Raw genomic sequence first — 20,645 nt, forward strand, 5'->3', positions numbered from 1 at the left:
TTGGAAAAGGAAAGAGACCGACAATCAATTAGGGCTTCCACCCTGGGACCCTCAAATCCCCAAGCCTCCCCCACCCTAACGTGACCTGCCTTCACTCAGAGTGCCATCCAGCAAGCCAGTTATGCTGGCAAACCTTGCTCTGCATCCTCACCCCCAGCCCCTAGACTTCTACCAGGAACATTATGGAGACCATGCTCATCTGCCCTCCGCTCACCCATGCACTTACCCTTTGGTCGCAAGAAGGTCCACAGTGATGAAGCTCTGCTCTTTAGTGTTTGATTGTTGCCAGCTGCCTCTTTGTTGCTGATTCTCCTACAGTTCAGGAACAGTGTTCAGACATCAAAGTTTGCTGGACATGCAATGCACTAATCATCCCCTGAGACATGACACATGTGCCCTCGAGGAGGCACTTGAGAGTTGAGGAGTGTAAAGCACTATCACAACTAACTGAGGAGGCAGTGGTGCAGTGGTATTTTTGCTGGACTAGTCATCCAGAGACCCATGCTCTCGGAACCCTGGTTCGAATCCCGCCATGGCAGATGGTGAAATTTGAATTCAATAAAGAAAATCTGTAATTAATAGTCTAATGATGACCATTGTCGATTGTAGTAAAAACCCATCTGGTTTCGCAACCCAAAGATGTTTGGGTTAGGTGGATTGGCCATCATAAATTGCCCCTTAATTGGGGAGAAAAAAAATTGGGTACTCTAAAAAAAATTTTAACCATCTGGTTCACTAATGTCCTTTTGGGAAGGAAATCTGTCATCCTTACCTGGTCTGGCCTACATATGACTCCAGACCCACAGCAATGTGGTTAACTCTTAAATGCCCTCAGGGATGGGCAATAATGAATAAAAACAAGATGTGGAGATGCCGAGGTTGGACCGGGGTGAGCACAGTAAGAAGTCTTACAAAACCAGGTTAAAGTCCAACAGGTTTGTTTCAAATCACTAGCTTTCGGAGCACTGCTCCTTTCTCAGGTGAATGAAGAAGTAGGTTCCAGAAACATATATATAGACAAAGTCAAAGATGCAAGACAATACTTTGAATGCGAGCATTTGTAGGTAATTAAGTCTTTACTGATCCAGAGAGAGGGGTAATCCCAGGTTAAAGAGGTGTGAATTGTCTCAAGCCAGGACAGTTGGTAGGATTTTGCAAGCCCAGGCCAGATGGTGGGGGGTGAATGTAATGTGACACGAATCCAAGGTCCCGTTTGAGGCCGTGCTCATGTGTGCGGAACTTGGCTATAAGTTTCTGCTCGGCGATTCTGCGTTGTCGTACATCCTGAAGGCTGCCTTGGAGAATGCTTACCCGAAGGTCAGAGGCCGAATGCCCTTGACTGCTGAAGTGTTCCCCAACTGGAAGGGAACATTCCTGCCTGGCGATTGTCGCACGATGTCCGTTCATCCGTTGTCGCAGCGTCTGCATGGTCTCGGCAATGTACCACGCTTTGGGACATCCGTTCCTGCAGCGTATGAGACAGCGTTGGCCAAGTCGCACGAGTATGTACCGCATACCTGGTGGGTGGTGTTCTCACGTGTAATGGTGGTACCCGTGTAGATGATCTGGCACATCTTGCAAAGGTTGCCATGGCAGGGTTGTGTGTGTCGTGGTCGCTGTTCTAAAGGCTGGGTAGTTTGCTGCAAACAATGGTTTGAGGTTGCGCGGTTGTTTGAAGGCAAGTAGTGGGGATGACCTTGGCAAGATGTTCGGCTTCATCGATGACATGTTGAAGGCTGCGAAGAAGAAGTCATAGTTTCTCCACTCTGGGGACGTACTGGACGACGAAGGGTACTCTGTCGGTTGTGTCCCATGTTTGTCTTCTGAGGAGGTCGGTGCGGTTTTTTGCTGTGGCGCGTTGGAACTGTCGATCGATGAGTCGAACGCCATATCCTGTTCGTAAGAGGGCATCTTTCAGCATCTGTAGATGTCTGTTATGCTCCTCCTCGTCTGAGCACATCTTGTGTATACAGAGGGCTCGTCCATAGGGGATGGCTTCTTTAATGTGTTTAGGGTGGAAGTTGGAGAAGTGGAGCATCGTGAGGCTATCTGTGGGCTTGCGGTAAAGCAAAGTGCTGAGGTGGCCGTCCTTGATGGAGAGGAGTGTGTCCAAGAATGCAACCAATTCTGGAGAGTAGTCCATGGTGAATCTGATGGTGGGATGGAACTTATTGATGTCATCGTGTAGTCGTTTCAGTGATTCTTCGCCGTGGGTCCAAAGGAAAAAAATGTAATCAATGTATCTCGTGTATAACGTTGGTTGAAGGTCCTGTGCGGTTAGGAGGTCTTGTTCAAACTTGTGCATGAAGATGTTGGCATATTGAGGTGCGAATTTGGTCCCCATGGCTTTTCCGGGTGTCTGGATGAAGAACTTGTTGTCGAAGGTGAAGGCATTGTGATCCAGAATGAAGCGGATGAGTTGCAGAATTGCGTTGGAGATTGGCAATTGTCGGTGTTGAGTACTGAGGCTGTTGCAGCAATGCTGTCGTCATGGGGGATGCTGGTGTAGAGTGCCGAGACGTCCATTGTGATGAGGAATGTTCCTGGTTCAACTGGTCCATGGGTGCTGAGTTTCTGTAAGAAGTCCGTTGTGTCGCGACAGAAGCTGGGCATTCCTTGTATGATGGGTTTCAAGATGCCCTCGATGGAGCCAGAGAGGTTCTCACACAGGGTCCCATTGCCTGATATGATAGGACGGCCTGGTGTGTTGGTCTTGTGTATTTCCGGGAGGCAGTAGAGATCTCCAATACAGATGAGAGCACATAGGGTGCTCTAAAGGTCTGGATCCAAAGTCTTGATCAGTCTGTTGAGTTAGCGAGTGTGTTCCTTGGTCGGATCTGCGGGTAAATGTCTGTAGTGTTCCTGGTTGTTGAGTTGTCGGTACACTTCTTTGCAGAGGTACACCTTTGCAAATGTACACCTCTTTAACCTGGGATTACCCCTCTCTCTGGATCTGTAAACACTTAATTACCTGCAAATGCTCGCATTCAAAATATCATCTTACATGTTTGACTTTGTCTATACATATGTTTCTGGAACCTACTTCTTCATTCACCTGAGGAAGGAGAGATTTGAAACAAACCTGTTGGACTAAAATCAAAATTAATTTCTCATTTGAAATAGTGTTCAGCTGTGAAGCTAGAAGCTGCTCACAAGGAGTTAAATTCAAATTCAGGATAGAAGGTGCTCTGGCCTGGAAGAGTCTGGCAGGTCAGACAGGCTGCAGCTTTGGTTGCCCCAGTTATGGGTATCCAAAATATTTAAAGATGGCTTGAAGGCCTTTCAGTTGCAAAGCCCCCTCACTACCCCCCCCCCCCCCCCCCCCCACAATGACCCAGGGACGACCCTGACCTGAAATACTCCAGCCCCCGACCAAGCCCAACACACACCCACCACACACACACACACACACACTCTGGGGCAGCAACTCTGGTGCCCATGAGCTGCATGCCGGAACCTGAAAATGGCTACTCACCTCCTTACTTCCCCTCAGTAGCCATTGGGCCTACTTCACGTTTTTGAAAAGGAGTATTAAACGATGCCTGCGTGACTTCCCGCTGGTGAGTCAGGAAATCCCCGGGAGGCCGCTGCATTTGACTTCAATCTCACCAATGAGATTGAAATGAATGCAAATGAGCATTAATTATATTCTCACCATTTCTGCCCGTGACCCGGAACTCGCCATCTGGAATGGGTCGGGTGAATCACAAAATGGTTCGCGCCTGGTGCGAATCTCGATTTTGCCCGTTCCTGCTATTCACCCAGTGCGCCTGGATCGGCACCTGGATTGACACCAGGCGCAACATGGTGGTTGAATCCCAGCCTTTACCTGTATGTTCAAATTTGTTAGTACCCGCAACCATTTACTCAAAAATAGCTTTTGTGGCATATTTCACATCTATTTTTGGTGGAGAACATCCACTGTAGGCCCGGGTCAAACTGGCGTTCAGAGTTGCACAAAACATTCCCAAGCATTTAGGGCATTATAAGGGCATTTATGTGTTTTCTGCTAGCCTAGCATAACACCAACAGATCAGTAAGGATATAAAAGGAATTTTTAAAGGTGCAATCTCAGTTTGGCAGGATGCTAGTAAATGTACAGTTAAGAAGAGTGACATGAGAAGAAGCAATTGGATGAGGTTCCGGTGGGGTGGGCGAGCAGGGCGGGCGCAAAAAAAAGAGCTCCCGCCGGTGGCCACGATTCGCGGCGATTTCGGGGAAATCCCCGAGAACCCACGCACTCCCCGACTATCGTCGGCTTTGGGGGCCGCCATGAGCAGCCAGCGGGGCCGGTTTAAAAGCCGGCGAGGAACCCCGCACGGGTGTCGGGCGGCGGAGGCTGAGGCGCCGGGCCCGGCAGGTCGGAGCAGCTGGAGCAGAGCTACGAAGAGGTCGAGGCGGCAGGCCCGAGCGCCATGTAGGGAGGGTGCTCCACGTCGGATGGCTCCCACCTAGGAAGAAGAAGGTTTGAAGCCTGGTCCCAGGTGAATGTAGAGGAGAAAGAAAGAAGATTCATGGAAGTTTGGTAAAAGTTTTTTTTTCTCAATAAAGAAGAATGTCAGATTGATGAAGGGCAAGAGGGTGAAGGGGGAGAGAGGAGAAAGGAAAGAAGATAAAAAACAATAAGCCGCTAAAAGATGCGAAAAGCAGCGTCAAAGAAAGGAGGAAACGCGGGTTCGCCGCCGAAGGAGAAGACGAGCAAAAGCAAAAGTGTTGACAGGATGGTGGAAGCCGAACTGCAAGGCGGGACCGCACTACTTACGGTGGAGAAGATGACCGAGGTGATGGTGGTGGAGCTGGAAAAACGTTTGGTGAGGCACATGGAGATCCTGAGGAAAGAGATGGTGGTCGTGGTGAGGTCATTGTTGGAGGAGGCAATCGGCCCGATCAGGGTGGAGGTGGCAAAGGCATCAGCCGAGGTGAGAGAGCAGGGCGAGAAGGTGAAGGAGGTGGAGGAGGCCGTGACACGACACAGCGACCAGGTCACCTCGATGGGAGACGAGCTGCGGAGGGTGGTGGAGGTTAACAGAGGGCTCCGAGCAAAGCTGGAAGACTTGGAAAACCGCTCAAGGTGGCACAATTTGAGAATTGTGGGCTTGCCCGAAGGGACAGAGGGCCCAAGGCCAACGCAATACTTCGCTAAGAAGTTGGCGGAGCTGATGGGGGAGGGTGAGAACCCCACCCTGTACGAGCTAGACCGAGCTCATCGGTCATTAAGGCCGAAGCCCAAAGTGAACGAGCCGCCAAGGGCAGTAATTATCTGCTTCCATAAGTTTTGCATGAAGGAGAAAGTATTAAGCTGGGCGAAACAGAAGCGTGAGGTGCTGTGGGATGGTACTGCGGTTCGGATCTACCAGGACTGGACGGTGGAGTTGGCAAAAAGACGAGCGGCGTTTGGGCGAGTGAAGGCGGCTTTGTACAAGAAGGGGGTGCGATTTGGTGTGGTGTACCCGGCGAAGTTGAGAGTAACATATAAAGCCAAAGACTTTTATTTTGAGACAGCGGAGGCGGCTGAGGCGTTCGTGAGGGCAGAAGGCTTGGGACAGACGTGAAGAGCGGAACTGGAAGAGAGACTGGACTGTGTTTGAGCGGCTGGAAAATGTACAAATGTTACAACTTTCTTTTTACTGATTTGTATTGAAATTTGAAATTTACTTCTCTTTGCATTGTTGCAGAGTTCAAGTTAATGGTGTTCTGTGTTGCGACGGTTAAATGTTATGTTAGTGAATTGTAGGGGTTGGATTGTTGGGTTTGTTTTGGTGTTTCTTTCTCTGGGACTGAGCGGAAGGGGGCTAGAGGTATTGGCGCGGTGGGGAGCCACCCGCGCTAGCTAACTAGAGTCAGTTAGTGAACGGGGGTGAGGTGAGAGGAGGACTGTGGACGTTGGAGCCTGGGTAGCAGGCTTCAATGGGCCTACGAGGCGAGCAAGAGGGGGTGGAGGGAGGGATGTTGGGGGATGTTTTTGTAGGGGGGGGGTTCTTGGGAGGGGGGGAAGGGGTTCGATGTTAACAATGGACAGGGGCGAGTCAGGCTTATGGGGCAGGGCCCGGTCGTATGGTGATGGTGGATAGGGTGGGGGGGGGGGGGGGGGGGAGGGGGGTGAGAGACCCCCAGTAAGGATAATCACGTGGAACGTGAGAGGGCTAGGAGGTCCGGTCAAGAGGTCAAGGGTGCTTGCACATCTTAAAAGTTTGAAAGCCGATGTAGCAATGCTGCAGGAGACTCACTTGAGGGTGAAGGACCAGGTCAGACTTAAAAAGGACTGGGTTAGCCAAGTGTTTCACACCGGATTTGATAGAAGGGCTTGAGGGATAGCGGTGCTGGTCAGCAAAAGGGTACGCTTCCAGATGGAGAAGGTGGTGGCAGATCAGGGGGGTAGATATGTGATTGTGACAGGGGCATTGGAGGGGAGATTAGTGGCGCTGTTAAGTGTATACGGTCCCAATTGGGACGATGTGGGATTCGCGAGGAAGGTGGTTGGGGCTATTCCCGACTTAGACACGCATGAGCTGATTGTGGGGGGGGACTGGAACCTGGTGCAGGAGCCAAGGTTGGACAGATCACGGCCGCGCTCGCTGGTCCCATCAGGGGGGGCGAAGGCGCTGGCTGGGCTAATGGTGGAAATGGGAGGGGTGGACCCTTGGAAGTTCCTGCACCCAAGGGAACGGGAGTATTCGTTTTTCTCAGCGGTCCATAAGGTATACTCGCGGATCGACTTTTTTGTGGTGGGGAAGGCTTTGCTGGCTGGAGTCAAGGGGTCGGAATACTCTGCAATTGCAGTGTCAGATCACGCTCCACATTGGGTGGATATGGTGCTAGAGAAGGGGGCAGCGCAGAGACCAGGGTGGAAACTGGATATGGGGCTTTTGGGGAACCAAGTATTCTGTGAGAAAATTGAAAAGGTAATTAAGGAATATGTAGGTTTCAATTGTACGGGTGAGGTGTCAAAGGCAGTCGTCTGGGAGGCTCTAAAGGCGGTGGTGAGAGGTGAGGTAATTTTGTTTAAGGCTAGGGTGGATAAGGAGGAGAGGTTGGAGCGGCAGAGGGTAATAGATGAGATGTTGGAGGTAGATAGGAGGTATGCAGAGGATGGGGACCCGGCAAAGCTGGAAAAGAGGAAGGAACTACAGGCGAGCTTCGACCGACTGTCCACCAGGAAGGTGGTGCGCCAACTGGTACGAGCAAGGGGTGCAGTTTATGAACATGGAGATAAGGCGTATGTTTGCAGGTCAGCTCCGGAGGGAGGCAGCGACAAGGGAAATTCTTCAGGTGAAGGATGGGGCAGGGTAGTTGGTGGTGGCCCCAAGGTGGTGGCTGATTAACAAGGTTTTTGAGGAGTTTTATGAGAGGTTGTACAAGTCAGAGCCACTCGGAGGAGACCGTGAGATGCAGGAATTTCTCGATGGGTTGGAGTACCCGAGGCTAGGGGAGGGGGACAGGGCTACATTAGAAGGAGCAATAGTGGAGCAGGAGATAAAGGATGCGATTGGGAGGATGCAGTCGGGGAAGGTGGCAGGGCCGGATGGGTTTCCGGTGGAATATTATAAAAAATTTAAGGATAGGTTGGCACCTCTGATGGTGGGGATGTTTGAGGAGGTGATGGGGAAGGGGGTGTTGCCGCAAACCTTGGGGCAGGCATCGATTTCCCTGTTACTAAAAAAAGATAAGGATCCGACGGAGTGTGGGTCGTATCGGCCCATATCACTTCTGAATGTGGACGTAAAAGTGTTGGCGAAGGTACTGGCAGGTAGGCTGGAGGAGTGCCTTCCGAAGGTAATAGGGGAGGATCAGACGGGGTTCATGAAAGGGAGGCAGCTGTTTTCGAACATTATGAGGGTTTTGAACGTTGTTATGGCACCGGCGGAAAGAAAGGAAACAGAGGTAGTTGTGGCATTGGACGCCGAGAAGGCGTTTGATCGGGTAGAATGGGGGTACCTGATGGCAGTGCTGGAGCGGTTTGGGATTGGACTAAGGTTTGTGAACTGGGTAAAGCTATTATATAAGGAACCGAAGGCGAGTGTCCGCACAAATAATATCAGTTCGAGATATTTCTCTCTCCACCGTGGGACTAGACAGGGATGTCCTATGTCCCCCCCCTGCTGTTTGCACTTGCGATTGAGCCATTGGCCATCGCATTGAGAAGTTCGGGAGCATGGAAAGGAATAGTGCGGGGGGGGGGATAGAGCATAGGGTGTCCTTATATGCCGACGACTTGCTGCTGTATGTGTCGGAGCCGAGTGCGTCGATAGGCGGAATATTGGAGCTACTGCGGGTATTTGGGTCTTTCTCGGGGTACAAGTTGAACCTGGACAAGAGTGAGTACTTTGTGGTGTCTCGGCTGGGGGTGGGGGAAGGGGTGGGGGGGCTGCCATTCCGTAGAGCAGGGACTCATTTTAGGTATCTGGGGGTGCAGGTTGCCCGGGAGTGGGGGAGGCTTCGTAGGTACAACATCACTAGTTTGGTGGGGAGAGTGAAAGCCGATCTGGCAAGGTGGGACGGCCTTCCTCTGTCACTGGCAGGTCGGGTACAGGAGGTTAAAATGAATGTGTTGCCGCGATTCAGGGAGATTGAGGGAAGGATTACCTCATTCATATGGGGAGGGAAGGTGGCCAGAGTGAGAAAGGTGCTGCTACAGAGGGGAAGACAGGCAGGGGGTTTGGGTCTCCCGAACTTGTTGTACTACTACTGGGCGGCGAATGTGGAGAAAGTGCGAAGCTGGGTCAGAGGGGTGGATTCTCAGTGGGTCAGAATGGAAGAGAGTTTGTGCAGGGGGTCGGGGCTGAAGGCACTTGCAACAGCGCCGCTCCCGATAGCTCCGGGGAAATATTCAGGGAGTCCGGTAATAATAGCTTCATTGAAAATCTGGAGGCAGTTTCGCCAACACTTTGGGTTGGGTTTAGGGTCAAGGGAAATGCCGATTCGGGGGAACCACAGATTTGAGCCAGGGAGGTGGGATGGAAGTTTTCGGAAATGGGAAGAGAAGGGGATTAAGACGCTAAAAGATTTGTTTCTTCGGGGTCGGTTTGCAGGATTGAGGGAGCTGGAAGCGAAGTATGGGCTAGAGCAGGGAAAAGGGTTTAGGTACATGCAGGTTCGGGATTTTGCCAGGAAGGCGATACAGAGCTTCCCAGAGGAACCGGCCTCCACATTGCTGGAGGAGGTGTTGACGACAAGGGGGCTGGAGAAGGGGGCAGTGTCAGCGGTGTACGGAGCTATTCTGGAAGAGGATAAGGCACCACTGGAAGGGATCAAAGCAAAGTGGGAGGAAGAGCTGGGAGAGGTTATAGAGGAGGGGATCTGGTGTGAGGTGCTCCGGAGAGTGAATGCCTCCACCTCATGTGCGAGGTTGGGGCTGATACAGCTGAAGGTGGTATATAGAGCGCACCTCACGAGGACGAGGTTGAGCCGATTTTTTGAAGGAGTAGAGGATGTGTGTGAGCGTTGCAGGGGGGGGGGCCTGCGAATCACGTTCATATGTTTTGGTCCTGTCCAAAGCTAGGGAAGTACTGGAAGGAGGTGTTTCGGGTAATTTCCAAGGTGGTGCGTGTGAAACTGGACCTGGGTCCCCAGGAGGCCATATTCGGTGTGTCGGACCAGCCAGGGTTGGAAACGGGAGCGGAGGCAGATATCATAGCCTTCACCTCGTTGATCGCCCGAAGGCGGATCCTGATGGGTTGGAGGGCAGCCTCTCCACCCAGTGCCCTGGCGTGGCGGGGGGACCTGTTGGAATACTTGACCCTTGAGAAGGTTAAGTTCGAACTGAGGGGAAGCTCGGAGGGGTTCTACAGGTCATGGGCACTATTTATTATGCACTTTCAAGAACTGGATAACATCGAACATTAGTTGGGGGGGGAGGGGGGCTGTGTAGATTAAGGGTGACTCTGGGTAATCCCTGATTCCTTTTTGTCATTTGTTTATGTAAACATGTGGGCTGAGGTTTGGGGGTTGGTGGGCGGATGGAATCGTTGTTATTATGGGGATTGACATATCTTGCTGATTATTGTTATTGTTGATGGGTGTAAATGTGGGAGAAAATGTGAAAAAGGAGAATCAAAATATTTTAAACAAAAATGAAGAATGACATGACAAGTAGGTGCCTTTTCACTAGAGCCAAATGGTGAAATTGATGGAGTTCATCAAGATTATAAATCACAAAGGCAGCGCGGTGGCGCAGTGATAGCACTTCATTCTCATGGCGCCGAGGTCCCAGGTTCGATCCCGGCCCTGGGTCACTGCCCGTGTAGCGTTTGCACATTCTCCCCGTGTTTGCGTGGGTTTCGCCCCCACAACCCAAAGATGTGCAAGGTAGGTGAATTGAACATGCTAAATTGCCCCTTAATTGGAAAAAATGAATTGGGTACTCTAAATTTATTTTTAAAAGATTATAAATCACTGTGGAATTGTGAAATATTAAACAGCAGAGAAACATGCTACTTGTCAAATTGAGTCTGGTTAATTTCCCTGATAGCAAGACAATAATGAGAGGACAGGTTTAAGAGATTAACTTTACAGAGAGGATGGTAAGAATATGGAATTCTCTGCCACAAACTATGGTTTAAGGTGTCCATGATATTTTGTTTCAGACAGTTGCTTGAAAAGATGAATAGTAAAAAGTATAAGTGAACAGTAAAGCTTGATTAAACTAGGTGGTTCATGCATGGGAGGCAAGTGATCTGTTTCTATCTAGTATCATTCTGTAATTTTATTATTTCTAGAATTTTTCTTCAGTTTCTACTCACACATGACAGGGCCATCTACAGTATGGCCAGGTAAAGAGAAACAAATAATCAAATAAAAATAGAGACAGATGTATATTTTATAATTTATTTATTTTACAAGCATCATGTGCAAGAAGGTAAATCAAAACTTCTGTCTTGTCACACGTAAAGCAATTATTAGTGCAGGGCAATGTTTGGAAGGCATCAAAGGAAAAGGTCATGACTTCTCATGTCGGAGGTGAAAGTGCATGAAATTTCCCTATTTCAATGCAGACCTCTTGTGGAATAGATTGAAGTAGGCATAAAGAGTCTGTCATTAGGTAGTATTGAATTAAACTGCAATCGCTTGTATGCATTTTATTTACCTGAACTGCCTTGGAGGACTTCCCTAATAGTCAGTAACAGAACCGGAAAGGGCCTCTTGTATTTTTCAGGTGTGATTTAATCATGAATGTCAGTTGTAATTTGAGTTTGTTTGCAATGACGACTGCTATGCATATTTTCTGATGAGAGAAATCTAGTTGCTCTGATCTTGTTGCAAACCTGTTGCAAATGATCTTTGTTTAAAATCTCCCGTTGAAAAATATTTTTCCCTGTGCTTCAAGCCCAAATTTTGTGTTCTTACTCTACTAACCTCACTGAAATGTACTGTAATTGCCATGCAGCCTGAAGAGAATGACAGTCAACACACTGAAGAAGAATGTTTATCAGATGAAGGTAAAATAAACTATTTCTATGGTTAATTATAACTACAAAAACGAATATAATAATAATCTTTATTGTCACAAGTAGGCTTGCATTAACACTGCAATGAAGTTACTGTGAAAAGCCCCTAGTCGCCACATTCTGGTGCCTGTTCAGATACACAGAGGGAGAATTCAGAATGTCCAAATTACCTAACAGCACGTCTTTCGGGACTTGTGGGAGGAAACCGGAACACCCGGAGCAAACCCATGCAGACACAGGCAGAACGTGCAGACTCCGCACAGACAGTGAGCCAAGCCGGGAATTTAACCTGGGGCCCTTGGGCTGAACTACAGGTCAATCTTATTTGATAACAGTGCACTAAACGAGGGTGCTTGCTTTTCCTAACCATTCCCCAAATCCATTAGTCAAGAGCAATGGGACCCAAAGCTATATGCAAAGTCTCTGCTCCCTTTGTAAAAGCAAAATACTGCAGATGTTGGAAATCTGAAATAAAAACAGAAAATGCTGGAAAAACTCAGCCGTTCTGGCAGCATCTGTGGTGATTGATACAGAGTTAACGTTTCGAGTCCTTATGACTCTTCAGCACTGAAGGGAAGTAGAAATGCTATTGAAGAGCATCCTGTTGTTCAAATCACAGTTTTCCCACTGCCAATAGTGGAGTTCGTGATGTGGCAGAGAATTCTGTAACGAGCAAAAAACGGACACCGACCCGATTCTGATGCTCTGGTCCCCTGGCTGCAGTGAGCTACATGACCTGTGCCAGCGGGAGAATGAAAATGGGTAATTTGAACCCATTTGCACCCAATTAACAGCTGGACACCAGATTATCTATGCTTCAGTGATGCTCCTGCCCTCTCAGTCGGGATTCATGTGGGGATTGGTGCACATATTTTCCAGCATGGCCCTATGCGGTGGAACTTGCAGTAGGCCAAGGGGATAAATATTTAATGTAGGTGCCCCCAAAGTCCATCGGAGGGCCCCCTCTTCTTCACAATGCAAATCCTGCCCACCCCAGCACCTCCATCAGCCCACCCCTCATCAGAGACTAAAAGGTGTTTGATAAAGAGCATCCTGTTGTTCAAATCAACAGTTTTCCTGCTGCCAGTCGTGGAGTTTGTGATGTGGCAGAGAATTCTGTAACGAGCAAAAAACTGACGCCGACCCGATTCCGATGCAAGGTCCCCTGGCTGCAGTGAGCTACATGACCTGTGCATCCGATTAAACAGCTGGACAGGTCTTTTTATAAAATATATTTAGAGTAAACAATTCATTTTTTTTGTCCAATTAAGGGGCAATTTTAGAGTGGCCAATCCACCTACCCTGCACATCTTTGGATTGTGGGGGTAAAACCTATGCAAACACGGGGAGAATGTGCAAACTCCACACAGACAGTGACCCAGAGCCAGGATCAAACCTGGGACCTTGGCGCCGTGAGGCAGCAGGGCTAATCCCCTGAGCCACCATGCTGCCCTTGCATAACAGGTCTGACAGAAAAGTTACAGCCCATGACATAAAATAGACTGCGGCAGCATGGCTTTGAAGTTGGCTGACAGGGAATAGAGATGTGGTGATGTTTTTCAGAGTGCATGAAGATATACACTGGGGTTCTCAGGTGCCAGAATAAAGACCGCTGTTTTTCTTGAAGTTTTTTAATGGCCTAGAATAATTGTGTGCAGGGCACAATTCAAAATGTGTAGATGACACAAAACATGTGTATTGTGAACTGTGAGGAGGAGAGGAGAACATAAACCATCTGGTGGAATGAAATGAAAAATGAAATGAAAATGAAAATCACTTATTGTCAAAAGTAGGCTTCAAATGGAAGTTATTGTGAAAAGCCCCTAGTTGCCACATTCTGGCGCCTGTTCGGGGAGGCTAGTTCGGGAATTGAACCATGCTGCTGGCCTGCCTTGGTCTGCTTTAAAAGCCAGCTATTTAGCCCAGTGTTCTAAACCAGCCAGACACATAGCAGATTAAATTTAATGTAGAGAAGTGTGAAGTGATTCATTGTAGTTGGAATAATGAGGAGAGACAAGGTAAAATAAAGAATTCTAAAGAGGATGCAGGAGCAGATGGCCTGCAGGTATATGCACGTTAATTAATTAAAGTGGCACACAGGTTGAGGAGTGGTTAATAAGGCATACAGATGCCTGGGCTTTATAAATAGAGGCAGAGTACAAAAGCAAGGAAGTTATAGTGAATCTTTATAAAATATTGGTTCTGCTTCAAATGGAGCATGTTGTTCAATTCTAGGCACCGAATTTAGGAAGGATGTGAAGGCTTTGGAAAGATTTATGAGAATAGTTCCATGGTTGAGGAACTTTGGTAATGTGGATAGATGTGAGAAACTGGGTTTGTTCACCTTAGAGAAGAGCAGGTTGTGAGCAGATTTGGTAGAGGTATTCAAAACCATGAATAGTCTGGACAGAGTAAATAGGGAAAAACTTGCATTGGTGGAAGGGACGAGAACTAGAGGACACTGATTTAGTTGAATTGCAAAAGAACCAAAGGTGACAAGAAGAAAAGTTATTTAACGCAGCATCTGGTTAGGATTTGGAATGCACTACCTGAGCGTGATGGAGGCAGGGTCAACTGTGGCTTTAGAAATGAAATCGGATAATTAATTGAAGATAACATTTGTGGAGCTACAGGGAAAGGACAGAGAGTGGATTAGCTGAAATACAAAGGGTTAAATGATCTCCTGTGCTGTAACGTACTGTGACTCTATGAAATCCAGATCTATGGGCCATAGGACCAACTGTTTCCCCAGAAAACACTCAGGGTAGCATTTAGGCACTCAGGGGAATGTAGTTCGCAATAGGCCCTGCTGCTAGGGAGGCTGACTGCAGCAGGGATTGCCCCAGCCATCAAGTATAATAAATATCTACACTTCTGAATGGGGGCACGGTTGGCAAATCTGGGATCAGGAAGAGGGGTGGGTCAAGAAAATCAATCGTGAGGGCAGCACGGTGGTGCAGTGGTTAGCACTGCTGCCTCACGGTGTCAAGGACTCGGGTTCGAACCCGGTCCTGGGTCACTGTCCGGGTGGAGTTTGCACATTCTCCCCCTGTCTGCGTGGGTCTCACCCTCACAACCCAAAGATGTGCAGAATAGGTGAATGGCCACGCTAAAGTGCCCCTTAATAGGAAAAAAGAATTGGGTAGTCTCAATTTATTTTTTTTAAATCAATCGTACAAAGATTATTTTGAGTGCTATCGTTGCCACTGATGAGATTTTCTGAAACATGCCTCCCATTCCACACTCACATTTTCTCCCCATCATTCCTCGACCTGCATTCACAGACCATAAAACTGTAAGTCATTTGTCAATATCATTGTTAAACCAATTGTTAAATGTGAATTCTAATACGGTTGATTTTACTCATTAGTTTTATTTATTTTAATTTCAGTGTAATTAATTTTCTCCTTCCATTTTTGTTTTCCCCTTGAGCTGATAGCTATATCCTCAGCAAAAACAGCACATTGACCACCCTTAATTGAGTGGAATGGCGATTGCGTACTTATAATTTTGATCCCAGGTTTTTAAGAAAATTTCTGGGTTTTTTCCAGATAATAGTTTCTTGGTGTGTTTCTACATAGAATATAATCTGAATAACTGTTTTTAATACAATGAAACATTTGTGGAACAAGAGAAGTTATAGTGCTGAACATTTGCCTTCTTTAACTATTGACCTGAGCTGCCAGGGGTTATGGGATGGGGAAAAGAAATGGCATTTAAAGCAAAATCCAAATCCAGCAGGGGCCCATTCTAGCTCTGTTGCAAAATTAGACACTTTCAGGGGTGGGCCTATAAAATGATTGCCCATAAATGAATGGGCATGTGGTCTGATAAACCAATGTAAATGAGGAAAATGCATCCTGCAGCCTATTGTCCAGATTTACAGCCTTTGATTTAAAGGGCTGCGCTCCTGAGCAGATTTTACATCCGCTAGGTACAGCTCTAAATAAAAGAGTGGAAATATTAAGGTAAGGGCCAAGCAAGTCATCCAGATTTACATGCTGGTAGTGTTTGCTATCCCCAGAACAGCTTGCGTCAAACCACAATTTCCACATTCAAACATAAGTTGGCTCCCCCATTGTTGTTCCATTGGTTCCATTGTGGCTCTGAGTAGTAGAAAACTATTGGAACTGTAAGATCCAGGCCCTTGATTTTGCTCTCACCTGATGACTACATGTACTAATCTTCGAATCAGGAGTGGAAATGCGTAGATCTTTGTTTATACTGTAGCACCTCTAGTGATAAATATAGACATGGGGCGTCATTCTCCGACCCCCCGCCGGGTCGGAGAATGGCCGTTGGCCGCCGTGAATCCCGCCCCCGCCCCCGCCGAAGTCTCCGCTCCCGGAGATTGGGCGGGGGCGGGAATCCGGCCGCGCCGGTTGGCGGGACCCCCCACTGGATTCTCCGGCCCGGATGGGCCGAAGTCCCGCCCAGGAATTGCCTGTCCCGCCGACGTAAATCAAACCTGGTATTTACCGGCGGGACCAGGCGGCGTGGGCGGGCTTCGGGGTCCTGGGGGGGGGCGCGGGGCGATCTGACCCCGGGGGGTGCCCCCACGGTGGCCTGGCCCGCGATCGGGGCCCACCGATCCGCGGGCGGGCCTGTGCCGTGGGGGCACTCTTTCCCCTCCGGTACGGCCTCCACCATGGCGGAGGCGGAAGAGACTCTCCCCACTGCGCATGCGCGGGAAACTGACAGCGGCCGCTGACGCTCCCGCGCAAGCGCTGGGAAACTGACAGCGGCCCCTGACGCTCCCGCGCATGCGCCGCATTTCTGCGCCAGCTGGCGGGGCAACAAACGCCATTTCCGCCAGCTGGCGGGGCGGAAATCCCTCCGGCGTCGGCCTAGCCCCTCAATGTTGGGGCTAGGCCGCCAAAGATGCGGAGACTTCCGCACCTTTTTGCCGGCGCGATGCCCGTCTGATTGGCGCCGGCTTTGGCGCCAGTCGGCGGGCATCCCGCCGTTGGGGGAGAATTTCGCCCATGATCTCTTACAGGTATTCATGGAAAACATTTCTTTGGAGGGTCTGAATGGCTCAAGACCATTTAGCTTACAGGGCTGACATTGTGGACTATGGGGGGGGGGCGCGGGGCGATCTGACCCCGGGGGCTGCCCCCACGGTGGCCTGGCCCGCGATCGGGGCTCACCGATCCACGGGCGGGCCTGTGCCGTGGGGGCACTCTTTCCCTTCCGCCACCGCCACGGCCTCCACCATGGTGGAGGCGGAAGAGACTCTCCCCACTGCGCATGCGCGGGAAACTGTCGGCGGCCGCTGACGCTCCTGCGCATGCGCCGCATTTCCGCGCCAGCTGGCGAGGCAACAAACGCCATTTCCGCCAGCTGGCGGGGCAACAAACGCCATTTCCGCCAGCTGGCGGGGCGGAAATCCCTCCGGCGCCGGCCTAGCCCCTCAATGTTGGGGCTCGGCCCCCAAAGATGCGGAGCATTCCGCACCTTTGGGACGGGGCGATGCCCGTCTGATTGGCACCGTTTTTGGCGCCAGTCGGCGGACATCGCGCCGTTGGGGGAGAATTTCGCCCCATGTGTGTGGCTGCACAAAAGAATTTAAAACGGGACACAAGCTGATTGCAATTGCTAATAATCTGAATTGAAAAGAGGGGAAAAAGTAAGATCAAACTTCAGGGAAAGCTAAATAACAAGCAATTTCCTAAAACTAATCCCCACTTCTTGGTTACAGATATGAAAAACAGTAAACCATGTACAGATTGTTCAGAAACTACATGTAAGCATTCATCGTTGTGCCTCTCTCCTCCTTGTATCGGTGACTTGATGAATGATGAAGATTTACTGTACACACTGAGGTTAAAGCTGGATCCCTACCATCCAACTATCAAAAACTGGAGGAACTTTGCCAGCAAATGGGGCATGACCTATGATGAACTGTGCTTTTTGGAGCAGAAACAACAAAGTCCTACTTTAGAGTTCTTATTGAGGAACAGTGAACAAACAGTAGCACAGTTGATTGACCTGTGCAAGTTTTACAAGAGGGTTGATGTGCTAAAAGTGCTGGAGACATGGGTGGAGAAAGAGTGGCCGAAGCAGTGGCATACAAAATAAAATAAACCTTGAAAAAAAATAATTCAGACATTTTCTAGTTGTAATCATTTCACTTCATTTTTTTCTATCAATTTGCATCAAATGGAAATTCTGAATTTTGGACAATTAAGTTTTGGGGAAAATATGTATGAACTGATGGAAAAGAATTGAGCAAGCACTAAATAGTTGAAAAAGTGTATTTATGTATGGTTGTATCTTAATTCCCTCTACGGCTGAATATTTCCTTGTTCTTCATTGTACATGTAGTCCATTGAAACAACAGGACAACCCATAACACAGAATAATGAATGAAATGAAATGAAATGAAAATGAAAATCGCTTATTGTCACGAGTAGGCTTCAATGAAGTTATGTGAAAAGCCCCTAGTCGCCACATTCCAGCACCTGTTTGGGGAGGTTGGTACGGGAATTGAACCGTGCTGCTGGCCTGCCTTGGTCTGCTTTAAAAGCCAGCGATTTAGCCCAGTGAGCTAAATCAGTCCCTCCAGTGAGCTAAACCAGCCCCTAATAAGGGTTTGGGAAATTTTTTGTATCTTAATGGAGTCAAATGTTATATTTCTAGTTTAAGCTCTGCCCTGTAGCTATTTTAAACCAAAACCTAAAGTTTGTTTGTATATTTAAACTGACTCATTGTCATACTTTCTGTCCACACAGAAGTGGCACATCATTTAGGACTGGCTTCCAGGAAATTGGGAGATTTCCTGAATGTCCCTGTAATTGTTACAATGTGCTGTGTTATTTTTTTTCCTTGAGATCCAGTGCCTTTTGGGGAACACCAGTTTACCCCTGAAGACTATCTTGCATTGTAAGACCATACAATATGAGTTCACTTCTTGGCTGCTGAAATATATTCTTCCATTTTTTCTTGTCTCAAGTACTACACCTAAAAAAAAGTTAATAAGTTTTGCTTATTATCCAAAACATTCAAATGAATCGCAATATTGCTGATTGGAACTGATTTAGTCATGTCACATGCAATGATACCTTTTTGATTTTCAATAGATGCGAAGATTGCTGTAAATAATTTCCCAGCACTACAAGCTTACTGATTCTTTGAAACTAAAGTTTTCAACAGCAAGCACAAGCTGCCAGGAAGCATGATTGAGGTCAGAATACCAGATGCATTAAAAAAAAACTCAATGTTGTAATGAAGATGATAGATTTATATTTCTGGAAGGATATGATCAAATAGGATTCATTCTAAACTGTGATTTTGTATGCTAATCTGGATGGTCATATTAATCTTTTTAATTGTACCTTCACCTGATCACCTGTAATTGGAAGTTTAGCTTCTCAACAAATTATTTTGTTTGTCTGGAAATAAACTTTATTGCTACCAGGTCAATCAATTACAATATTAAAGGGTACTAAATTCACAAAGAGACCTGGCATACCCTTTTCTACTGAGTGAGTGCCCTGTGCCTTTTTATCGCAATGACAACACATATAAGTGACACTAATGTATCTCGATTAAATTGTCACTGCATTGCAGTCAGACACCAACAATAAAATGGTTTGCCAATCACCCTTTTGTGAAGGAGGTTCCTTCTTAAATTACTATTAAATGGCTCTTAATTCTCAAACTTAAATTTACTCACTGTCCCAGCAAATTAAGGAGGAGTTAGACAGATTTTTAATTGATAATGGGTTGAAGGGTTATGGAGAACGAGCAGGACGGTGGAGTTAAGGCCAGGATAAGATCAGCCATGATCGAATGGCGGAGCAGATTCGATGGGCCAAATGGTTTAATTCTGCTCCTATATCTTATGAACTAATGAACTAAACTAATTCATTTTAGCACAAAAGGTTCATTTAATGTGGATGATGTAATGAAACACAGTAATTTTTAATGTTTTTTTAGAGTACCCGATTCTTTTTTACCAATTAAGGAGCAATTTAGCGTGGCCAATCCACAGACCCGGCATATCTTTTTGCGTTGTGGGGGTGAGACCCATGGGCAGCAGTGTTAACTACTGTGCCACAGTGCCACCCATTTTAAAGATTATTTTTTAAATTACAAGTAAGAATGTCTGTGACAGACATTTTAAAAGATAACTTAAATATAGTGTAACACAATATTAAATGTTTTAAATCAGTACTCTTTATAACAGTGGTGGATAACCTGCAGCCTGGGAGCCACATACGCCCATCTGGGTTCTGATTGCGGCCCACGGACAGATTGTTGACCGGTGCCCATGTGCAGGGTTGCTACATTCCGCTGGTTTCCATCCACGTTTTTTTCCAACCAGTATAACTGAAGTGATACGTACGTAAAGCAAGTGAAGTGAGGTGTATGCTGATTAGGCACATTGACCGTAAGAGTTATGCCCTTCCTCTACGCCCAAAGTGTAAATATTTATTTTGTTTTTACCATTTGAAGTTGATAGTTTTATTAATATATAAATGATTAAATATTTTCTGCAACTCATAATGAAATATTTGATGTGTATTAAATGTATTTAATGGTGAGTGAACATGCCTGATTTCAATCTTGTGGCCCACTTGAGATGAAGGGGGGCCATTCATGCGGCCCACTCACTAACGTCGGTTGCCAGTCACTGATCTATTACTTGTTTGGTATCACATCAAGTTTAATCAAAACCAGAAAATACTAGACAATCTCAGCAGGTCCGACAGCATCTGTGGAGAAAGAACGGAGCGAATGTTTTAAGTCTGGATGACTCCTTCTCAGGGTAAAGTTAAATCTTGAGTAGTCCAAAATGGAGAGGGTTTACAAATATAGGCCAAAAATACAAATCTTCTCTTTTTGCGTTGCGTTTAGGTTAGCTGCCATGACGTATTTGCCTCTTAGGCAAATTAGACAAATGGGGCAGGATACTCCCGCAACTGGCTGGATGGCCCGGCGCCAAGGGCGGCTCAAACCACTCCGGCGTCGGGCTGACCGGAAGGTGCGGAATCCTCCAGCGCCAGAGGGGTTGCCACCACACCAACCGCCGCTGAAAGGCCGGCGCGGGTTGGCGCATGCGCAGACCGGCCGGCATGTTCCTGCGCATGCGCAGGAGGGTTATTCTCCGCGCCGGGCATTGCGGAGCCCTAGAGGCCGGTGCATTAGGAAAGAGTGCCCCCAAGGCACAGACCCGCCCACAGATCGGTGGGCCTC

The 20,645-nt window shown here is 47.8% G+C and overlaps 1 protein-coding gene across 1 annotated transcript in view; it reads left to right on the forward strand.

Moving 5' to 3' along the window:
* Nucleotides 1-19,865, forward strand: part of edaradd (EDAR-associated death domain) — a 146,641-nt gene extending 126,776 nt beyond the window's left edge. The window contains exons 5-6 of the mRNA XM_072512122.1: nucleotides 11,384-11,435; nucleotides 17,146-19,865. Coding sequence (XP_072368223.1) covers nucleotides 11,384-11,435; nucleotides 17,146-17,525 — 432 coding nt within the window. The 3' untranslated portion in view covers nucleotides 17,526-19,865. The remainder of the gene's footprint in view (nucleotides 1-11,383; nucleotides 11,436-17,145) is intronic.
* Nucleotides 19,866-20,645: the final 780 nt, after the last annotated feature.

Source organism: Scyliorhinus torazame, chromosome 1 (assembly GCF_047496885.1).
Source record: "Scyliorhinus torazame isolate Kashiwa2021f chromosome 1, sScyTor2.1, whole genome shotgun sequence".
In the NCBI taxonomy this organism is placed as follows: Eukaryota; Metazoa; Chordata; class Chondrichthyes; order Carcharhiniformes; family Scyliorhinidae; genus Scyliorhinus; species Scyliorhinus torazame.